The sequence below is a fragment of the Harpia harpyja genome, chromosome 2 (assembly GCF_026419915.1).
Source record: "Harpia harpyja isolate bHarHar1 chromosome 2, bHarHar1 primary haplotype, whole genome shotgun sequence".
NCBI lineage: Eukaryota > Metazoa > Chordata > Aves > Accipitriformes > Accipitridae > Harpia > Harpia harpyja.
In genome coordinates this window covers 44,363,310-44,381,041 of record NC_068941.1, presented here as the reverse complement: position 1 = coordinate 44,381,041, position 17,732 = coordinate 44,363,310, and the positions used below count along the sequence as shown (strand labels likewise).

The 17,732-nt window shown below is 37.5% G+C and overlaps 1 protein-coding gene across 4 annotated transcripts in view; it reads left to right on the top strand.

The window, feature by feature from the left end:
* The window catches only part of FSTL5 (follistatin like 5), a 343,245-nt gene that overhangs the window by 261,430 nt on the left and 64,083 nt on the right, over window positions 1-17,732 (top strand). For all 4 annotated transcript variants that reach the window (XM_052778379.1, XM_052778370.1, XM_052778387.1 and 1 more), the window contains exons 8-10: window positions 4,100-4,220; window positions 12,425-12,586; window positions 14,613-14,747. In XM_052778379.1, coding sequence (XP_052634339.1) covers window positions 4,100-4,220; window positions 12,425-12,586; window positions 14,613-14,747 — 418 coding nt within the window. The remainder of the gene's footprint in view (window positions 1-4,099; window positions 4,221-12,424; window positions 12,587-14,612; window positions 14,748-17,732) is intronic.

The window sequence follows — 17,732 nt, the reverse complement described above, 5'->3', positions numbered from 1 at the left end:
CTTAATGCCTTCTTTGCCTCAGTCTTTAATAGTGAGTCCAATCATTCTCAGGGTACTCCACCCCATGAGCTGGAAGGTAAGGATGAAGAGCATAACATACCCCCCTTAATCCAGGAGGAATTAGTTAGGGACCTGTTACGCCATCTGGACACTCACAAATCTATGGGACCTGATGGGATCCATCCAAGAGTACTGAGGGAACTGGCAGAGGTCCTTGCCAAGCCACTCTCTATCATCTATCAGCGTTCCTGGTCAACAGGGGAGGTCCCAGAGGACTGGAGGCTTGCCAATGTGACTCCCATTTATAAGAAGGGTCGGAGGGAGGATCCGGGGAACTACAGGCCTGTCAGCCTGACCTCAGTACCGGGAAAGATTATGGAACGGTTTGTTTTGAAAGCACTCACATGGCAAGTCCAGGATAAGAGGGGGATCATGCCCAGTCAGCATGGGTTTATGAAAGGCAGGTCCTGCTTGACCAACCTGATCTCCTTCTATGACCAGGTGACCCGCCTAGTGGATGAGGGAAAGGCTGTGGATGTTATTTTCCTAGACTTCAGCAAGGCCTTTGACACTGTCTCTCATGGCATACTCCTTGAGAAGCTGGCGTCTCGTGGCCTGGATAAGTGCACTATTCACTGGGTGAAAAACTGGCTGGATGGCCGAGCCCAGAGGGTAGTGGTGAATGGGGTGAAATCCAGTTGGTGGCGGGTCACAAGTGGTGTTTCCCAGGGCTCGGTGTTGGGCCCTGTTCTGTTTAATATCTTTATTGATGATTTGGATGAGGGGATTGAGTGCACCCTCAGCAAGTTTGCAGACGACACCAAGTTGGGAGGCAGGGTCGATCTGCTTGAGGGTAGGGAGGCTCTACAAAGAGATCTGGACAGGCTGGATCGATGGGCTGAGGCCAATCGTATGAAGTTCAACAAGGCCAAGTGCCGGGTCCTGCACTTCGGTCACGGCAACCCCATGCAGCGCTACAGGCTTGGGGAAGAGTGGCTGGAAAGCTGCCCGGCAGAGAAAGACCTGGGGGTGCTGGTTGACAGCCGGCTGAATATGAGCCAGCAGTGTGCCCAGGTGGCCAAGAAGGCCAATCGCATCCTAGCCTGTATCAGGAACAGTGTGGCCAGCAGGAACAGGGAGGTGGTTGTTCCCCTGTACTCGGCACTGGTGAGGCCGCACCTCGAGTACTGTGTTCAGTTTTGGGCCCCTCACTACAGGAAAGACATTGAGCTGCTTGAGCGTGTCCAGAGAAGGGCAACCAAGTTGGTGAGGGGCCTTGAGCACAAGTCTTATGAGGAGCAGCTGAGGGAGCTGGGGTTGTTCAGTCTAGAAAAGAGGAGGCTGAGGGGAGACCTTATCACTCTCTACAACTACCTGAAAGGGGGTTGTAGTGAGGTGGGTGTTGGTCTCTTCTGTCAGGTGTCTGGAGATAGGACAAGAGGAAATGGCCTCAAGTTGAGGCAAGGGAGATTTAGGTTAGATATTAGGAAAAATGTTTTTACTGAGAGGGTTGTCAAACATTGGAATGGGCTGCCCAGGGAAGTGGTTGATTCACCATCCCTGGAGGTATTCAAAAAGCGAGTGGATAGGGTACTCCAGGGCATGGTTTAGGGGGCATGGTTAATGGTTGGACTCGATGATCTTGAAGGTCTTTTCCAACCGAAATGATTCTATGATTCTATGATTCTATGATTCTGTGATTCTATAATGGACAAGAGGTTAATCTAGCCCAGTATTTTGTCATTGGTAATGTTTAGAGGATGTAAGAATAAGGCAGCACATAGTAATAATTTTTATCAAAGTTCGTTTACTGTGCAGCTTACAGACTCCCTGAGTGAGGTACTAAAGCTGAGTTTTCTATGAATTTGAGGAATTTACAGAGAAGGTTACAAAGTTTGTGAAGAAACAAGTAATGAAGAACTGGTTGGGGGTATAAAGGTCAGGGCAACGTTATTAGCAGTGACCATGAGATGGTATAGTCGAGGAGCCCAAGAAGAGGCAGCAAAGCAAAAAGCAGGAGCACAGCCCTGGACTTCAGGAGAGCAGGCTTCAGCCTGCTCAAGGACATGCTTGGAAGAACCCCATAGGAGACCATGCTGAAAAGAGGAGGGGTCTAAGAGAGCTAGTTGATTTTCCAGGATCACCTTCTCTATGCTCAAGAATGGTCCGTCACAATGAACAGGAAACTGAAGGCAGCTTGAGGCCTGCATTAATGAACAAGGAGCTCCTGACAGAACTCAAATAAAAAGGAAGAAAGGTGGAAGCAAGGACAGGTGACCCAGGAAGAACATGGAGATAGTATTTGAATGTGCAGGATTAGGAAAGACAAAGCCACCCTGGAATTGAAGGGCTTCTACAGGGCTTCAGCGCTATATCAGCAGCAAAAGGAAGACTAGGGAAAATACGGGCCTGCTGCTGAGTGAGGCACGGGACCTGGTGACAAAAGAAGTAGAAGAAGCTGATGTACTGAAAGCCTCCTTTGCCATGGTCTTTACCAGTAACGCTTGCCTTCAGGAATCCCAGATCCCTGAAACCAGTTTACAAAAGTAGTGCTTCTGTAATGAATCACTGAATCTAATGAGACATGTAGATATTGTAGCTTGGTGATTATTCCTATTTTAATGGACTGGACACCTGTTGGATACTTTGGGCTCTATGTGTGAGCCTGTGTGTATGTGTGAATATTTGTGTTGCATATAATTATAATGTGTATATTTTATAGTACCATATCGTGTGGTTAATCACAAGGAGAGGATATTTTAAGTTATTTAAAGATTTTAAAGGCTATTTTAGAGGCTATTTAAGTTAAGGAGTATAAAATGGCTATAAGCTGACCATGAATAAGTTTAGGATAAAAATAAAAAGAAAATTATATTGTATACATAAGAATATTGAGAAGCTTTGAAACAGCTTTGTAATACACAAGAAAAGTAGCTGAGTTTATGATAGACTATATTAACATTAGGCATACGATTATAGAACATGGGTTCCCTTCAGGAACAAGGGCTGACCTACATACCATAGAAAATCCGGCATACTTTTTCCTAGTATGAAACTGACTGTTTCGCATGTTTTTCATCATAGTTTATACACTTTAGTTTCTGAATTAAATGTTTTACAGCAGAAACTATCTACTAGGCTGAAAGATTTTTCATAGCTTTACCTTTCTATTTTATATTCTTTGCTCAAATAATCTAATTGCTGTTTTATGTAAAGACACTGCATATTTAACAATAAAAAGATTGCTAGGTGAGACTGAAAAGAAACTAACTGTCAAAAAGTGTCCCTGAAAAAGTAAATCATGGAATATAATGTAGAAAAAACAACTCCTAGCAGGATTTGTACAAGCACTTTAGACTCCATGGAACGTAGACTGGAAGAACTAGATTAGACTAGGACTGCTATTTTAGGGTGGTCCTTGCAGACATAAAAAATAACAAGGAAAAATAAAACACTATTAAATGTTGTATATGTATTTACATTAATTGGCATAGTTTGCAACTGGTTGTAGATTTTAAATGATATTGTATTAATTAAAACTGAACTGAGTATTGAACTGGGAATTGAAATGAGGGTCAAATATTGCACTCTAATCCACTGAAACCTGTATGCCAATTAAAGATATATAAAAGAATGAAGCTAAAAATTGTGACTTAAATTGAAGAAAAATGAGAAATTTTTTTTTCCTGTGTATGTGCTCATTTCAAAGGATGACCACTCTTACACAGGATGTCATCTACCTTGCTAAATTGTGCAGTGATTTAGTTTTTCTATCTGATCAGATCCAATCCTAAATAGCTTTTCTTCTGCAAATAACTATCATAGCTAAATAAACAAACATATTACTTCTGCAGAGTTTAACTAGTTGTTAAAATAAAAGTTGTATTTTCTTTTACAGACACAATATATGTGGCAAGATCAAACACCACCACCATTCACAAATACAATATTTGGGTTTCAGATTACTGTCAGCTATTCTGGTTTAATATTTGTGATGTTTGATATTTGCATCACAGCTTTGTTGCCAAGATGATGAGCATAATTACTGTAGAGATGGAGGCATAATTATGATAACCTTGTTTTTAATCTTTCCCGGTAGGATTTTGGAGATGATGGGTCCTTGTACATTACTAAGGTTACCACAACTCATATGGGAAATTACACCTGCTTTGCTGACGGCTATGATAAGCTCTGTCAAACTCATATTCTCCAAGTGAATGGTAAGGAAAAATGTTCTAATTACCAAATCATAAGAGACTTGGATTTGGATTTTTTTAAGCAGATCTGTTGTTGCTGGTTTACTTTTTTTATATTGTGTTACAGCTTAACAGAAAAAGAGATACAATTTTCTTTTTCTTATTGTTCTCCCATAAACAACTGTCGTGGTTTAACCCCAGCCAGCAACTAAGCACCATGCAGCCGCTCACTCACTCCCCCCCACCCAGTGGGATGGGGGAGAAAATTGGGAAAAGAAGTAAGACTCATGGGTTGAGATAAGAACGGTTTAATAGAACAGAAAAGAAGAAGCTAATAATGATAATGATAACACTAATAAAATGACAACAGTAATAATAAAAGGATTGGAATGTACAGACGATGCGCAGTGCAATTGCTCAGCACCTGCCGATCGACGCACAGTTAGTCCCCGAGCGGCAATTCCCCCCACCCCCAGTCCCCCCAGTTTCTATACTAGATGTGACAATACATGGTATGGAATACCCCATTTACCATTTTGGGTCAGGTGCCCTGGCTGTGTCCTGTCCCAACTTCTTGTGTCCCCCCAGCTTTCTCGCTGGCTGGGCTTGAGAATCTGAAAAATCCTTGACTTTAGACTAAACATTACTTAGCAACAACTGAAAACATCAGTGTTGTCAACATTCTTCTCATACTGAACTCAAAACATAGCACTGTACCAGCTACTAGGAAGACAGTTAACTCTATCCCAGCTGAAACCAGGACAATAACCTTGCAAAACAATAAAATATAATAATTTTCATTTATTACTTCCATATGAATAATAGTAATTAAAAACAGTAAAGATAGTCCAGAGGACTTGCTCTGCACTGTGAACTGTTCACTTGGGAGGATTTTTAGTATGTTATCTGCAGAATAATAAGTGGTTTTATAAATACATATAGATATATACAGATAGAGTAGTTTTTATTATTAATTTAGTAATTCTGGAGAACACACTGGGAAAAATAAGTGCATAGGTCTCGTGTTAAGAATGTTGCATTTAATATAACATTAAAAAATGTCTTTTTGGGGGGGGGGGGGGTGACCTTGTGCTTTCCTGTTATTTCAATGTTCATATTTTTCTTTGACTCTTAAATCTACCTTTCTGCAGTAAGGTACCAGTATTTGTTATTCCATGTTGATACTTATCCAGAATCGTGTTTGAACTCAATCTTCTCCTGCAAATTTACTTTGCATTAACAGGCTCTAACTTTCTCCTGAAGCATACTCTAGACCTAGTTTCTTGGCCACTGCTGTTGCCATCATTCTTTGTTTTGTTAATTGTTAATCAGTTGCATAAACCCTTATTGTAATTGACTTTTCTTGACATCTCTTACCCCAAAATGCTGAAATATTTTCTGTGTTCATATCTTTCATTGAAATTCACACCAAATGCAGCTTCCAAGATTATTTTGTCTTTTAATATGACTCATTCTTCTTTTAATAGCCTTTTTTTTTTACTTTCTGTTGTTAATATCCTTCACACTTTAAATTACTTTGACATTTAGTGCTTGTTTGCAGTTTTCTTAACATGTTGTCTCTGCCATTGTGTTTCTCCAGGAAACTGGCTTAGAATATCTATTTATCCATCTCTCTCAATTTTTTTTTTCCAATTTCTTCCCCTCCCAACCCCCAACACTTTGTAAAACGGAGTGTCCTCCCTGAGCTAATACATGGCATCAGCATCTTTTCATCCTTCAATTTTTTCTTCAGGGATTGTTTTCTGTCATTTGAAAAGTCAGGTAGCAAACACTGGCTAAGCTAGTGAGAAGGCTGAAACACAGTTTACTTGTATTTTAATTCCTGGAGACACAGCAGAATTATTGGTGAGTTGAGCACATTAGAAGGTCCTTGACCAACTTTCTCATCATCTGTTTTATGTGTTGTGGTTTATCAAATTCTGTTCTTGTCAACATGTTCCCTACGTATCCCAGTGTGTTAATAATCCTGAAGAGATGCATTGCAGCAGTTAAAATACTAGGATTCTTCACGTTTGGCTCAAGTGCAGCACATGATAAGGCAAAACTCTGCTTAAATTGAAGAAAGTTTTCCGCAAGATTAGAAAATCAAGAAACATAATTTGGGAGAGGTGAAGGAGGGCAACTGTAGATTTTTCTGGTGATGAAGTGGCTGTCAGGAAATTGTATTTTTCATCTGGAAACCACTGTAAACCTTTATGGTGCCAAAGGCAATCACTGCTGTTGCTCCTCTGTATCATTCATATAAATGTAAAGTTCTCCAAACAAATTGACTAATCCATGTTTGCTCTACTCAGCTGCTGTTTCACAAGTTGGCACTGGAGCGGTACCTTCCAACATGATTTTGGATGTTAATTTTTTGGGGGCGCAAGGAAAAGGAGAAAGGAGTCCCTTTGAGCAATAGGATAATTTGCTGTGCATATTGTGGATAAATGGAGTTAAACCCATTGAGATTAAAGGTCAAATGAACAGCTCTTCTACAGTTTAGATCTGTATTTCTAAGCAGTAATCTTCCTAGGCACAGGCGTGATGGTCAGTACTTGTAACTGTGATAATGGCTGATTAATATAATGATACTTGTATTAACAAGAGAGTCAGACGAAAGGTTAATGAGATAATGAGGCTTCGTTGATCACAAAGATCTAATATGAAGGTTCAATGAAAACAATGTAACTAGATTTTAAGTTCTTTCTTGATTTCCATTTGTTTGAATCTATATATTTTTAGAACAAATATTGATATCTATTTACATCAACTGTTTTGCGAATATTATATATATAATTTTGATTTATTTTTCTTTTAAGATTAAAATCTTTAGGGTGGGTTTTTTTTTTTTAGTTTTGAATTGACTGGTACAGTAGTAAAGAATAATGAGCTTCCTTTGGAGTCTTAACAATACAGCTAATGAGCACTGTAAAAGACATGCTTTATGGTGAGAAGATTCAGTCTAAGCTTATACAAATAATATGGTAAAGTAAATGTTGTAAGCAATATTATAATAAGTTGGTATTTAACCCTTTTTCATATAAACTATAAAAAAACCCAGTACAAAGTTGTAATGGGGAAGGAGTAACTGTTTCATTAAATAATGCTAATTATTAACATTTACATAATACTTAAACTTTCAAAGTGTATCATTTCATGACTAGATGATTCTGAGACTATATGAATCAAAGCCTGTCAGTTTGATTTTTATTTTATTTCTCCATATATCTGTGATATTGAAATTCATTCCATCAGGAGTTTTTCCTTTACTGTTGTTGACATCACATGTCATAAACCCCATGAATTGGAAAGTCTATTTTCAGATGATGATAGGTGTATGTGATGGTCTTAGTATCACTGAAGACAAAGAGGAGCTATGTAATTCAATCTCCCATAAAATATTTATAATATGAACTCCATAATTTGTTTGTTAAAATCTGTCTTTACTAAATTTGCATTTCAGAAGGATTTGTATCATTTCCCTTATGCTTGTTTATTAGCCTCTGTTTTTTTCCACAGCAGCCATTCAAAAGTTTATAGGGGAATGCTGGTAGAGTTCTTCTAAACAAAGTAGTAAATGGTGGTCAGAGCAAAAAATCTGTAACAAACTCAGATATTCTTTTAATATGGGTCGTTGTATTTCGTAGGGGGCCACCTGTGTGAAATGCCCTTTGATGGTATTAATATATTCAATTAGCCACTTTATATGTTAATATTCAGCTATTTAAGACAACAGAAGTGTATACATCAGTTAAGGGAAAAAACAGAATTTGAATAATAAAACAAGATTTTTTCTTTCCTTATGATTCTGTTATTGCTTATGTTAATTAAAGTGTTAAAGGAGCATTTTAAAAATGTTTAATCTTTCTTGTTATCACTGTTCTTAGGATTACATGAATGTGATATCTACATCTGACAGAAAAAAAGCCTTGAAAATTGCTATTGAAAAAGCTGAAATACCTAGCAAGTTTGTGTTTTGTCATTAACCCGATGTTCATCAAGTTAGGGATCTATGCTGTCCATAACCAGAGATGTTAATATTATTGATCACATTGACAGTTATAGACATGATACCTAGATGAGTTTAATTTATTTTTTTTTTATAAGTCAGTTTTTCTATTTTACAAGCCATATACATGTCATAGCCTAGATATTTCAAAGTGTAAATTTGAGGAATTTCACTTTTGGAAAGCTGTTTCTAGACAAACAAACAAAACATTATTAGCCATATTATAAACAAAAAGGAAGATTGCCTTCAAATTCAAACCTGCTCTAAAAATGATATGAGTTTATGATGTATGTTGCAAATCAACTTAATATATATGTAGCACCAATGTGACATTTTTCTTTCTGTTTATGTATTAACAATGGTAGCCTACTCCCTGAGCTTTCACATTGATTTATAAGGCAAGTTCTTTGCAGAGAGGTGACAAGAATTTTCCCCACCTTAGTTCCAAGACAAAAGGCCAAAAGTTTTGGTACCTTAAGGTGAAGAAAGGAGAGTCCAGACCCTCAGCCACATATAAATTGGTGATTTATAATGTCTAAAGAATTGTTTACCACCTTTGTTTTCCCAAACAAAATATCTCAGTTTAATCAAAAAGGAGAGTTATCATATACAGCAATAGAAGAACCTGGTTCACTATATATATTACATGTTTCTTTCTTAAACACATACATTCTCCCTGGATTCCAGATAGCTTGAACAGACTATTTTCTCTCTTTCCCCCCTATTAGACCTGACTGAAATAATCTTCAGGGGTTTTTATAGCAATTATAAGAGGTGTTGAATAACTACATATTCATATTTGGAACCAACAGTCTCACATGGCTTTTTGAACTGAATGATAAGGGATGTAGGATTAATTCAGTTATGTATTATATATAATTCTGCTGAATACAGTCATGCAACGTCTTCTTTCCCCTCCCTTTTTAACCTGTCTAATGACCTCTCCCTTATAAAGTAGGCTTCTTTAGGTTAAGATATTAGAACATACCTCTTTGAAAATCAGTGTGAACAATCACATTATTTGTGTACTTAAAATTTGCTTTCTGGTAATATTTATGGTCAGTTACACAAAAAAGTGATTGAAATGAACCCAAATAGTTTACATCAAGCTTGTCATATCAAATTAACTTCTTAGTCTGAGCCCACACTGCACTAATAATTTAATTGCCTGCATGCCTCAGTTGCACAGTTCTTGGCGGCATGTTACTGGTAGGCTCTGGGGTAATATGAAATAAATTATAATGCAAAACAAGGGTTGAAAAACTTTTCTAGTTGTATAGATAACCTATAAGACACAGATTTGCTGAGGAAAGTGGGAAATGACAGAAAATGGAGGAAAGATAGGGCAAGAAATAAACTCTAGTGTCATGCAAGTATCTCTGTGTCTGGGAAAACACTGCTAAAGGGAACAGGATCTACTACAGAAATATGGGATAGTAGAATAAAACTCAGACCTACTTTCACTTGATCAGGTCCTCACCTTCACATCTCCTAACCCTTGAGTAGTTAACTTAGCAACGATAGCATCTTGTGATGCAGGATTTGATTTTGTTTGTTTGTTTAGGAAGTACTCTATTTCAGTTATATTTTACAAAACTTTTGCTAAGAATAGAGTTGCCCCAAAAATATCATCTGCCTTTTGCCCAAGCTAAACTAATACATTCCTTTTTCTATTCAGTGAAAATTCTCCAAAGTTGGACTGTTAAAAAATTTCTCTTCACACACACTCAGTAGAAGTCTGTTAAGATGTGGTAGTTAAATACCCATAAGTTTTTATATGCAATGAAAATATTTCACTAGCACAAAAAAGACAAGAAATATCCTATCATAGGTAGTCAAGAATGCAATGAGTTGCAATGCCTTGCTATTGGTCCTACAAGTTGTTTGTGTTGCTGAGATGCTTGAGAGTGTTAAATGATGGGAATCCTGTCTCTAAGGAGATGGAGCTCCTTGCCCATCTTGAGGCAAGGTGGAAAAGTAAACTATTTGGCTTTGATGCAGTGGGAAAACCGCAACATGGGGTAGGCTGCCTAGAGGACCTTCTGTCAAGAAATGCTGACCAGGGCAGACATGAAAATTGGACCCTAAGAAGTGAGGCAGAGTAGGATTGGGAGCTGAAGTGCCAAAAGAGGCTCAGGCCATCTGAGTATGCAGTTGAGTGGGGCTCGGTCTGAGGAACACAGTGGGGAAGGCAAGGTCTCAGTATGGAACACACAGATCCTATGGGAGAGGAGACAGAACAGGGAAGAGGTGGAGGGGGAACAGGAATGGGAATGTCAGGCTTGAGATGAAAAGTAGAGATCCGTGTCCATAAAAGCTAAGTCCCTTCCAGAAACTCAGTAGAAACCTTAAATCCCTGATTTTTATACGCTCATGCTCTCAGCTGGTAGTCAAAGCAACTAGCCGCCATAATTTTCATATTTGTTATCTCCTTCCGTGTTCTTTTATTACATTTTTGCAGTTTGCATATTGGGGTTATGTGCAATTTTCCATGTATATTATTCGAAAAGACCCTCATCTCTAACTACGTTTAAAATATCCCTGAAACCTACTGATTTTTGCATCCTATCCGAGATACAGTACATTCGTGTATTACTTGCAGTGTAGAAATCTGAGGCATTTTTGTGCTCTAATACGACAGCATGCTGGGACATTTCTTGTAAACAGCTGGATAGCATTTGAAAATATTTAATCTCATGCCAAAATAGACACAGTTAATTTTTGATCTTGTTATCTTCTTTCATTATCAACTGATACTTCATCCTCTACCCAGCTGTGTTTTGTGACACCAACTAAGTATTCCACATTTTTAAAGCTGCTTTAAACAAAACTTTGGAGACCAGGAAATACGCTTTTTTAACCTTCATTACAGTTAATTTTTTTTATTGTTAGAAACAACATCAGGCAAGTTCTCTCTATACATAATTAAAGATATGATCAATAATTATTCATCTAAAAAATCTACACAGCAATACTTTTAAATCCTGCTTCATCATTGATTACCAATAGGAATATGTCCATTGTGCTGTCATATGGCCTCTCTCTGCCAATGCTGATGTGTGTTAAATAGCAGATTTTTAGTTGGTAAGCATATACTGCAGCGAGTTTCCTAACCCTGGAAAAGTGATGTCAACAATTCTTATGTTTTGCTAATAATGAAACTCAGAAGACTAGTCTTGTAAGTGTCCCGTTTAATATCGTCATTAATGCTCTGGATGATGGGGCAGACTTGTACCTTCAGCAAGTTTCCAGATGACAGCAAACTGGGAGGAGTGGCTGATACACAAGGGGGTCATGCTGCCATTCAGAGGGAACCTGACAGGCTGGAGAAATGGATTGGCAGGAACCTCATGAAGTTTGACAAGGGGAAGTGCAAAGTCCTACACCTGGGGAGGAACAACCCCATGCACCAATATATGCTGGGGGCCAGCCAGGTGAAAAGCAGCTTTGCAGAAAAGGACCTAGGGGTCCTGATGGACACCAAGTTGACCATGGCCAGCAATGTGCCCGTGTGGTAAAGAAGGCAAATGGTATCCTGGGCACAGGAGGTCCTGTCTGAACATCAGGAAACACTTTTTTTACTGTGAGGGTGACCAAGCACTGGCACAGGTTGCCCAGAGAGGTAGTAGAGTCTCCCTCTTTGGAGATATTCTGAAATCTAGATATGGTCCTGGGCAACTGGCTCTAGGTGGCCCACCTTGAGCAGGGGGACTGAACAAGATGACCTCTGGACGTTCCTTTCAACTTCAACCATTATGTGATTCTGTGATTACGTGTTTTATACAGGTAAAATGGATTGCTGATAGGTGTTTTTGAGAGAAGGGAAAGGTGGAGATGAAAAGGTTTGTGGAACAGAACAATTAAAATCTCTGTACATCACATCATAACTTACTGGTTGTACATTATTCATATTTTATAAAGATATTTAAGGAAAAATAAAAATCTTATTACTCAACCGCAAACTATTGAATTAGAATTCAGGCTTATTCCATTGATACCACAGACAGTGAAAAGAGGTTTTCCTCACAGAATATTCTGCTTCATAAATTTATTGTGACAGAGTTCAGCATTGAATGTCACTGAATATGTGACTAATACCACATCTGTGCGTTGTTTATATATAGGTGCAGGAATCTTTAGAATTGCTTATAATTATTTTTCTTAAAATGAAGATAATACTTTTCTCCACTAAATTGTAATTGTTTCCTGCCTTCAGTTCCACCAGTCATCCGAGTCTATCCAGAAAGCCAGGCAAGGGAGCCAGGTGTGACAGCCAGCCTTCGGTGCCATGCTGAAGGTATTCCTAACCCACAACTTGGTTGGCTGAAGAATGGAATTGATATCACTCCGAAGTTATCCAAACAGCTAACTCTTCAAGGTAAAGGGGCATATTTATTGTTTTCTACAGGTTCCAAATGCTTTATCGGTGCATCCTTTCCGTACTAGCTGTCCTTCTTACATAGTTTTACCCAAGGGCTGAAGTCTAAGCTAAAACATTTCAGAAGTTGTCATCCAGCTACTCCCCAAGACACATATATTCTCTGCTTTCTCTTTGTTAGAATAATGGTTGTAACATGCTCTTCTCTATTCAAAAAGGTGCAGTTTCTGAGTAGAGCAAGCAGCCCAAGTCCCAGTCCCACCCCCTATTAGAATTTTTCACTACAACTATATTAATGCCATTCAATGAGCATTCAACACTAATATTTAAATTAGGAAGCAAGGTTTTTGTCTGTAAAGATTTATTCTACTGCATTGATACTGATCTAGCTATTATCCAGATTTAAATTTAGATCAGAACATAGACCAAACTTTATCTTTACTGCAACTCAGTTGAAAACAGGTTTCTGACTGATAAGAATCTCAGTGAGACTCAGGGACCTGATGGTGGAAAGGATAGGAGGAGAAATACCTGAAATGGATGTGCTGTTTTCTGAGGAGTCTCAGCAGACCTCCAGGGGAGTGCAAAGTCACTGCACAAAAAAAACCCAAAACAAACCAACTAAAGGAAAGTCTTTCTTTTAATCAACAATAAAGGCCAGTCTACGAATCTTCTATGAATCTTCAGGACTCAGCAAATTCAAACCCAAATCATTCTACCTTCTGCAGCCCTTTTTGTGATTTTTGATTAGCCATAGGAAAAACAATCTTGTGCTGCCAGTGCTCCCTTCCAAACCTTCTCTCATTCATCTGCAAAACCAGATGTGTATTAAGATAGGACAGCAATCAGGCTGCAGTGTAAGAAACAGTGGGACAGGCAGATGGTAAATGCTTCTCTGAAGAAAGTCTTACCTTCTTGATAGGTGTCATAGTCGTCTGTTCTTCCATGGCCCTCTCTCCTGGATGTATGTGAACAATTGCCTTGCAGAAACACTTTCCACTATGAGTAGAAAGTGATGGACTCCTCTTCCATAGCAGCATTCTGTTAATTTCTCCTGTAGGGGTTTGAGTGGAATTTTTTTTCCTTCACCTCTGTATCCTATATTTATGATAAATTAATGAAAATGGTTCTTCTCTAAGCAAAATATATTTAATTCCATTTTCTTGAATGTACTTATTTGAAATAAAATTTTTAAAATCTCATTGCATTTTCCCTGAGTTTTTCCCAGGCTAAGCTATCTATGCATTAGCTTCAAGCAAAAGATGGTCTAGAAGGAGTTTTACACCATAACCCAGTGCCCCTTCTAGTCCATGTTTTAGAACACCTAGAAAGCTGTTTTTGTAAAATAGATCCTACAGTTGAACAAGCATACTAGACGTAAAATGCAATGAATCATTGGCCACATCATTATTCACATCACAATATTTAAAAGACCTTTGCCTGTGAAACCTGAACTGTTTGTTGACATTCTTACTCAAGCTGACATAAAATTCCTGAAGTGGTTTCCATAGACTCCTACACTGATGTAAGCGTAAAATTCCAATGCGCCTGTTTTTCTGTTGTTACACTGCATTCACATGAAAACAAAACCAGGTGCCTCTGGTTACCAGAAATGAATAATTTTATTAAAATTACTATTTATGTTGAAATTTTAGCCCATGGAAACCTGGGTTACTTTGTGTAAAGCCAGTGGCAGTGTCAAGTAACCAAATATGACATAATAAAAACATAACATTTACCTGATTTTAAAGACAACCATGGTCATTTAAACATATATAAAACTTCAGACTGATATTTGGCTCTGAAGTGCAAAATCAGCTGAGGTATTCCAGATATCTGTGAGGTGAATAATAGTGCATGTAATTCACTAGCCAGTTGAATACATTTGGATTAGCTTGGCATGCCTCCAAGTTATGAACTCAGGAATGAAAATGGTTTAATTAGTGTGAGCAGAGAAAGCCTTCTGAATGTATAATCTGAAAGCACTGTAGCATATCTACATGTTGAATTTTTCCTGTCCTTTCAGCAAATGGTAGTGAGGTTCACATAAGCAATGTGCGCTATGAAGATACAGGAGCATATACTTGTATTGCAAAGAATGAAGCAGGGGTGGATGAAGACATTTCTTCTCTTTTTGTAGAAGATTCTGCTCGAAAGACCCGTAAGTATTATAAGAAGTATAAAAATACATGTAGCCCTCACTTAAACATTAAATTGGTGTTAAAAACAATGAAACTTTAAACAAATTAAAATGAGCATGTGTAGTAACTGTTTAAAAAAAATAAAGTTTAAATAATGATACCCAAAAGTCACCGAAGGCAGAGTGCATAATCTGAAGTTTATTTAGAAGTAAAATGAAATCTCTGATTCATTCTGTGAATTGGCATATTTTTCACATTACTGTTAAAACTTGGGTAGTTTCCTCATGATAGATTAGTTGCATATGAAGGGAATATGAAGGGAAAAAAGAACTGGATGCCTAAATAAGGCAAAGCAGTAGTCCTGGTGTGGTTTCTGGGGGTGGTTGGGGGTGTGAGAGGAAGACCTTTTCCAGTCTTTCTTCCTGTATGTTCTTGAGATATACCAAGAGTCAAACTTGGCCCTCGTGACATGAGAGTCATTACAGGACTTGATCTCACTTGATCTCACCCGCTAGAGTGCTCAGCAGGTCCAGATCAGTCCCAGCCTGCCCATGCTGCCTTGTGCCTGGATAACTGTGTCTCTTCAGAAATGTGGAGCAAGAGCGGCCACATTCACTTGCTAAATTGGGAGTTCAATGTGCCAAAGAAATCTCTACCACTACCAAAAAGTAGCTTTCTTTATCATCTGTTGAATGGTAGTGGGGTTTGTCTGCCTATTATTTGTCTATCTTGATACTTCTTTCCCCTTCCCTTTCTTTCCTCTGCTCAGACAAATTCATTCCTGAGTTTACTGTTCACCCATTCATTTTTGCTTTTTTTGTTGATTTTTTTCTTTTAAATTGGTTACTTTAATGAATACTATATATTAATTAGAAATATATCCAGTAAAATGATAGTTATTTTACTAGTGAGTCTGATTGCATTAACTTAAGGTATTCCTGTTTATCTAGAAGCTTATTCAACAGTGCTAAGTACTCAACAGAAGATACTAGAGGCAGAATTAGTAGCACTGCAAGTCTGTCTGACACTTCCTGTCACAAGACACTGAGTACAGTTACGTATAGGTTTATTAAGCTTTAAACGTTTCGGAGGAACTCTTCCATGCAGGAAAATTTTATAATCCAAATGTTAATATCTTTACTTAGCTACTTTCAGTAACACTAATTATAACTGTCATTTCAAAAGTCTTAACATTTTTTTTAGTTGTCATGAAAATGACTGCTCAGACGTTTCTGAGAAGGCAGCTGAGGATAAATAAATTGTTTGATCATGCTGAATTTCTAGTAATCTGGTGATATGACATAGCTTGGTCACCTCCATTTGCCTTTTGCTGTCTGTGAAAAATGTTGTGAATGTTGCCAAATTATAAAAACCTGACAAACTAGAATTTGTTTATGCTCAGTTAAGACTTGTTTGGCCTTAACAACAAAATATTTATATCCAACTGTCCAGTTTCCAAGTGTTTTACTTACCTTATTGTTGTATCCTCTGAAGACCTGATCTGCAGTGATTATGCAGGAATAGCCACACCTATGCAAACTACTTTTTTCAGGAACTGTAATGTGATGCACTAATTTTAGATCAGCTAGCTTTACAGGATTTATAAAATCATATGCTATGCAATGAGCATTGCTTGCAACAACTGCTTTGAAATCTACCAGCAGTACATTGTTATGATGACCATTGGTGTCATGAAAGATGTAAATGAAGGAAGACAGAATATAAACCCAATTATTTTTAAGACAATTAATCCAAAAGACACAGTTTCCTTCCTTCCTATAAAAGTCATTTAGTCTGCAAATTGTTATGTTGAAGGGAGGCATTTTACCATTGTGTTCCTTGGTGTCTGAACATGGTTTCCTAAAAATTGGTAGATATGTAAATAAACATATAGTCCATAGCTGTGTAATTATATTATTCAAATATAGGTGCAACAGATATTTACATGAGATGCTTACTCTGATACTCTGATTTGCTTACTTTGGTGCAGAAACTCATTTCTGTACATGCAAGACGACTAAGGCACATACTAATAAAAAAAGCGGTTACTATTAATATCATTATCACAACTATGTGAATAAACTGTCTTCACAGGTACAAATTTTGATAGATACAGTTTAAAAAAATGCTTCTGCTTAAAAAAAAAGTGCCTTTACAGGGAGGAGTTGCTAGCATTGGAAAACTGAAAGTAAGAGTAGAAGGTCTTTATTATTAACTCTTTTTGACTTGTTTTTATATTTCTCCCAAAACACTGGTTCTTGCAGCAAATTAGGGATTATTAGGGAAGAAAATGACATAGGAACAAACACCTGGATAGGATTGTGGGCTTTTGTTCCCCCACCCACACATTTTAAACACAATGCTACTACTACTTTAGTTTAAAGCCTGCTGATTAGGTCACAAGTTATATTCTAAAGATAGTCTCTGGTGATGTAAATGTGATTTCATATGATTGATATAAACTATACCTGTCATAGATGACATTTTTATAAATAATTTTGGTTTTATCCTCCTTTAAGAGAATAAAGCAGGCATGTTTACTTTTTTAATCTTTTTTTTTTTTTCCTTAGTATAGTACTCCCTTCTGGAAATCTTAGGATGTTGCTTTGAACAAAAGTAGAACAGAATCTCAGTAGCTTGTCAGTTAATCTGGGTTTGTCTACTTTTTAAATGTCACATAAGGTAAAAATCATAGCAAAATAAAAGTATTTCGGAACATTGAATTGATTGGCTATTGAAAGGGTAGTAAGAACTTTTATGGTGGAGCTCTAAAATATAAACTACAATTGAACTGCACTGAGCATGAGAGTAATTTTATAAGCAACATAATGAATACAGAACATGGTTCCATTTTTACCAGTGTACGTATTTTATTTCCTAGAAAGTTTAATAGTCAAAGGAAACATTCACTTTTATACTTATCTGGCCCATTGTTTATGTGCATATGAAAGCTTTTGGTTTTTAATGCTACTTTGCATAATAAACTAAATTTTTGGTAGTTATTT